Here is a 5505-nt window from a genome sequence, read left to right on the forward strand (position 1 = left end):
TAGTGTGTTCTGTCTGTCTTCAAGCAGTTATTGTAATTTGTTCAATCCTCTTGTTAGTAGTGTGTTCTGCCTGTCTTCCAACCAGTTATTGTAATTTGTTCAATCCTCTTGTTAGCAGTGTGTTCTGCCTGTCTTCCAACCAGTTATTGTAATTTGTTCAATCCTCTTGTTAGCAGTGTGTTCTGCCTGTCTTCCAACCAGGTATCATTTGTTCAATACGCTTGTTAGTAGTGTGTTCTGCCTGTCTTCCAACCAGTTATTGTAATTTGTTCAATCCTCTTGTTAGTAGTGTGTTCTGCCTGTCTTCCAACCAGTTATTGTAATTTGTTCAATCCTCTTGTTAGCAGTGTGTTCTGCCTGTCTTCCAACCAGTTATTGTAATTTGTTCAATCCTCTTGTTAGCAGTGTGTTCTGCCTGTCTTCCAACCAGGTATCATTTGTTCAATACGCTTGTTAGTAGTGTGTTCTGCCTGTCTTCCAACCAGTTATTGTAATTTGTTCAATCCTCTTGTTAGCAGTGTGTTCTGCCTGTCTTCCAACCAGGTATTATTTGTTCAATACGCTTGTTAGTAGTGTGTTCTGCCTGTCTTCCAACCAGTTATTGTAATTTGTTCAATCCTCTTGTTAGCAGTGTGTTCTGCCTGTCTTCCAACCAGGTATTGTAATTTGTTCAATCCTCTTGTTAGCAGTGTGTTCTGCCTGTCTTCCAACCAGGTATTATTTGTTCAATACGCTTGTTAGTAGTGTGTTCTGCCTGTCTTCCAACCAGTTATTGTAATTTGTTCAATCCTCTTGTTAGCAGTGTGTTCTGCCTGTCTTCCAACCAGGTATTATAATTTGTTCAATACGCTTGTTAGTAGTGTGTTCTGCCTGTCTTCCAACCAGTTATTATAATTTGTTCAATCCTCTTGTTAGCAGTGTGTTCTGCCTGTCTTCCAACCAGTTATTATTTGTTCAATACGCTTGTTAGTAGTGTGTTCTGCCTGTCTTCCAACCAGTTATTGTAATTTGTTCGATACTCTTGTTAGCAGTGTGTTCTGCCTGTCTTCCAACCAGGTATCATTTGTTCGATACGCTTGTTAGTAGTGTGTTCTGCCTGTCTTCCAACCAGTTATTATTTGTTCAATACGCTTGTTAGTAGTGTGTTCTGCCTGTCTTCCAACCAGTTATTATAATTTGTTCAATACGCTTGTTAGTAGTGTGTTCTGCCTGTCTTCCAACCAGTTATTATAATTTGTTCAATACGCTTGTTAGTAGTGTGTTCTGCCTGTCTTCCAACCAGGTATTATTTGTTCAATACTCTTGTTAGTAGTGTGTTCTGCCTGTCTTCCAACCAGGTATCATTTGTTCGATACGCTTGTTAGTAGTGTGTTCTGCCTGTCTTCCAACCAGGTATCATTTGTTCGATACGCTTGTTAGTAGTGTGTTTTCTTTTGGTTGTTTTGTGGGTTTTGTTGTTTGTTCTTCTTGTTGCTTTTTTTGACTCACTTGTGTAAACAAAGTGAGTCTATGTTTTAACCCGGTGTTCGGTTGTGTGTGTGTGTGTGTGTGTGTGTGTGTGTGTGTGTGTCCGTGGTAAACTTTAACATTGACATTTTCTCTGCAAATACTTTGTCAGTTGACACCCAATTAGGCATAAAAATATGAAAAATTCAGTTCTTTCCAGTCATCTTGTTTAAAACAATAGTGCACCTCTGGGATGGGTACAAAAAAAACCAAAAAAAAGCCAAATTATATGCAAACTGCATTTACTGTTATATTTATATTTTTTGTATTCTCTAAACTTGGCACTTTGATCATATATTCGACACAACAAGAGCAGTCATTATTATCATTTTTTGTTCAAACAAGAACTTCTTTTGCTAAGCTTGGAAGTTTTATTTATTTTACAAACGTTTTGGTGCAGATAGTAAAAAAGGGAAATTAATCTGTAATTAATGCTAGGGGACTTAATTTGCTTTAAACTGATCTTTCTCATCTTAAACATTACATTGCTTTATAATAACAAATACAGAACACATTTTAACGATTAGATTGAAGGCTTTGCCTCTCTTGTTTATCTATTTATTTTTTCATTTATCTGTTTATTTAATAACCCCATTCTCTCGTTTTTGTTGTTTTCCTGTGGTTGTTGTTGTTGTGGTGGTGGTGTTTGTAGTGATTGTGGCTGTTGTTGTTGTGGTGGTGGTGGTTCTGGTAGTAGTTGTTGTTGTGGTGGTGGTGGTGTTTATAGTGATTGTGGCTGTTGTTGTTGTTGTGTTGGTGGTGGTTGTGGTAGTAGTTGTTGCTGTGATGTTGGTGGTGGTTGTGGTAGTAGTTGTTGTTGTGGTGGTGTTTGTAGTGGTTGTGGCTGTTGTTGTTGTTGTGGTGTTGGTGGTGGTTATGGTAGTAGTAGTAGTTGTTGTTGTTATTGTGGTGTCTGCAGTGATTTTGGCTGTTGTTGTTGTTGTTGTTGTGTTGGTGGTGGTTGTGGTAGTAGTTGTTGTTGTGGTGTTGGTGGTGGTTGTGGTAGTAGTTGTTGTGGTGGTGGTGTTTGTAGTGATTGTGGCTGTTGTTGTTGTTGTGGTGTTGGTGGTGGTTGTGGTAGTAGTAGTTGTTGTTGTTATGGTGTTTGTAGTGATTGTGGCTGTTGTTGTGGTGGTGTTGGTGGTGGTTGTGGTGGTAGTTGTGGTGGTGTTGGTGTGGTTGTGGTAGTAGTTGTTGTGGTGGTGGTGTTTGTAGTGATTCTGGCTGTTTTTGTTGTTGTTGTGTTGGTGGTGGTGGTGGTAGTAGTAGTAGTTGTTGTTATGGTGTTTGTAGTGATTCTGACTGTTTTTGTTGTTGTTGTGTTGGTAGTGGTTGTGGTAGTAGTAGTAGTTGTTGTTATGGTAGTGGTGTTTGTAGTGATTCTGGCTGTTGTTGTTGTGTTGTTGGTGATGGTTGTGGTAGTAGTTGCTGTTGTTGTTGTGGTAGTTGTTATTCTGGTGTTTGTGGTTGTTGTTGGTTTGGTGTTTGTGGTGGTGGTTGTGGTGGTTGTTGTTGTTGTGGTGGTGGTTATGGTAGTTGTTGCTGTGGTAGAGGTGGTTGTCGTTTTTGTTGTTGTTGTTGTTGGGGTGGTGGTGGTGGGTGTGGCAGTAGTTGTTGCTGTGGTGGTGGTGGTTGTCGTTGTTCTTATTTTCTTGCTGTTGTTATTGTGGTGGTGGTGGTGGCTCTAGGTGTTGTTGTTATGGTGGTGGTAGGGCTGGTTATTGCTGTTGTTGATGCTGTGGAAGTGGTGGATGTCATTGTTCTTGTTTTGTTGTTGTTGCTGTTGTGGTAGTGGTGGCTATGGTTGTTGTGGTGGTGGTGGTTGTGGTTGTGGTGGTGCTGCGGATTTTTTTGTGTGGTTGTGTTTATATATATCTTGTATAGGACACTTGTTGTTGTTTTGTTGTATGTCTGTTGTAGTTGATTGTCCATCTGTACATTTTTCTGTCTATCTGTTTGTCTCTCTGTAAGAATGTGTCGTAATCATAACCACCCCCCCACCCCTCACCACAATCATCACCCGTGTCGACGCAATCCCCGCCACCATCACCATCACCACCGACACCATCCTGTTGTTGTTGTTGCTGCTGCTGATCTTCTTCTTCTTCTTCTTCGGAGAACTATTCACCAGATTCCTCTGGGTCTTTCAGTTGTGTGTCAAAGCATGGGGTCTCTGCGAATGGTTTTTGCAGTCCACTGCAATGTTGTCTGTCGATCAATTTTATTCTATCCTCCCTTTCGCTCCCCCACCCTCAGCTCTTCTTCTTCTTCTTCTTCTGCGTTCACTCGTATGCACACGAGTGGGCTTTTACGTGTATGACCGTTTTTACCCCGCCATGTAGGCAGCCATACTCCGTTTTCGGGGGTGTGCATGCTGGGTATGTTCTTGTTTCCATAACCCACCGAACACTGACATGGATTACAGGATCTTTAACGTGCGTATTTTATCTTCTGCTTGCATATATACACGAAGGGGGTTCAGGCACAAGCAGGTCTGCACATATGTTGACCTGGGAGATCGTAAAAATCTCCACCCTTTACCCACCAGGCGCCGTCACCGTGATTCGAACCCGGGACTCTCAGATTGACAGTCCAACGCCTTAACCACTCGGCTATTGCGCCCGTCCCCCACCCTCAACAGTTCCTTGGAGGATCGCTTTATTTTATATATTTTATTTTATTTTATTTTATTTTAGCGAGGCCATTGGATCTTGTGTCATGACCCCAGCACCATCACCAACACCCTTACCTTTTCTTCATGACAGACCCCAGCCAATACGCCAACATCGCAGCCAGGAACCACCGACGCCGACAACGACGACTACTACGACTACAGCAACTACGACTACGGGGACTTCTTCGATCCGCAGGAGGCGGTGGAGACGGACTACAAGGTGCAGGACTACCTGCGGAGCCTGGATAAGAAGAAAAGGCAGGACTTTGGACATCAGCTGGAAAACATGCTGATCCACTGCAGCTACCACATCTTCAACTGCTCTGAGCTGTGAGGAGGGAGGAGGGTGGTAGTATAGTTGAATTGTTGTTGTTGTTGTTGTTGTTGTTGTTGTTGTTGTTGTTGTTGTTGTTGTTGTTGTGTACCACATCTTCAACTGCTCTGAGCTGTGAGGAGGGAGGAGGGTGGTAGTATAGTTGAATTGTTGTTGTTGTTGTTGTTGTTGTCGTTGTTGTTGTTGTTGTTGTTGTGTACCACATCTTCAACTGCTCTGAGCTGTGAGGATGGAAGAGGGTGGTAGTATAGTTGAAATGTTGTTGTTGTTGTTTTTGTTGTTGTTGTTGTGTACCACATCTTCAACTGCTCTGAGCTGTGAGGAGGGAGGAGGGTGGTAGTATAGTTGAATTGTTGTTGTTGTTGTTGTTGTTGTGTACCACATCTTCAACTGCTCTGAGCTGTGAGGAGGGAGGAGGGTGGTAGTATAGTTGAATTGTTGTTGTTGTTGTTGTTGTTGTGTACCACATCTTCAACTGCTCTGAGCTGTGAGGAGGGAGGAGGGTGGTAGTATAGTTGAATTGTTGTTGTTGTTGTTGTTGTTGTGTACCACATCTTCAACTGCTCTGAGCTGTGAGGATGGAAGAGGGTGGTAGTATAGTTGAATTGTTGTAGTTGTTGTTGTTGTTGTCGTTGTTGTTGTTGTGTACCACATCTTCAACTGCTCTGAGCTGTGAGGATGGAAGAGGGTGGTAGTATAGTTGAATTGTTGTAGTTGTTGTTGTTGTTGTCGTTGTTGTTTTTGTTGTTGTGTACCACATCTTCAACTGCTCTGAGCTGTGAGGATGGAAGAGGGTGGTAGTATAGTTGAATTGTTGTAGTTGTTGTTGTTGTTGTTGTTGTGTACCACATCTTCAACTGCTCTGAGCTGTGAGGAGGGAGGAGGGTGGTAGTATAGTTGAATTGTTGTTGTTGTTGTTGTTGTTGTTGTGTACCACATCTTCAACTGCTCTGAGCTGTGAGGAGGGAGGAGGGTGGTAGTATAGTTGAAT

At 42.2% G+C, this 5505-nt stretch overlaps 1 protein-coding gene across 1 annotated transcript in view; it reads left to right on the forward strand.

Annotated features, from left to right (window-relative positions):
• The window catches only part of LOC143297703 (uncharacterized), a 20514-nt gene extending 16000 nt beyond the window's left edge, over window positions 1-4514 (forward strand). The window contains exon 4 of the mRNA XM_076610125.1: window positions 4272-4514. Coding sequence (XP_076466240.1) covers window positions 4272-4514 — 243 coding nt within the window. The remainder of the gene's footprint in view (window positions 1-4271) is intronic.
• Window positions 4515-5505: the final 991 nt, after the last annotated feature.

The sequence above is a fragment of the Babylonia areolata genome, chromosome 23 (assembly GCF_041734735.1).
Source record: "Babylonia areolata isolate BAREFJ2019XMU chromosome 23, ASM4173473v1, whole genome shotgun sequence".
NCBI lineage: Eukaryota > Metazoa > Mollusca > Gastropoda > Neogastropoda > Buccinidae > Babylonia > Babylonia areolata.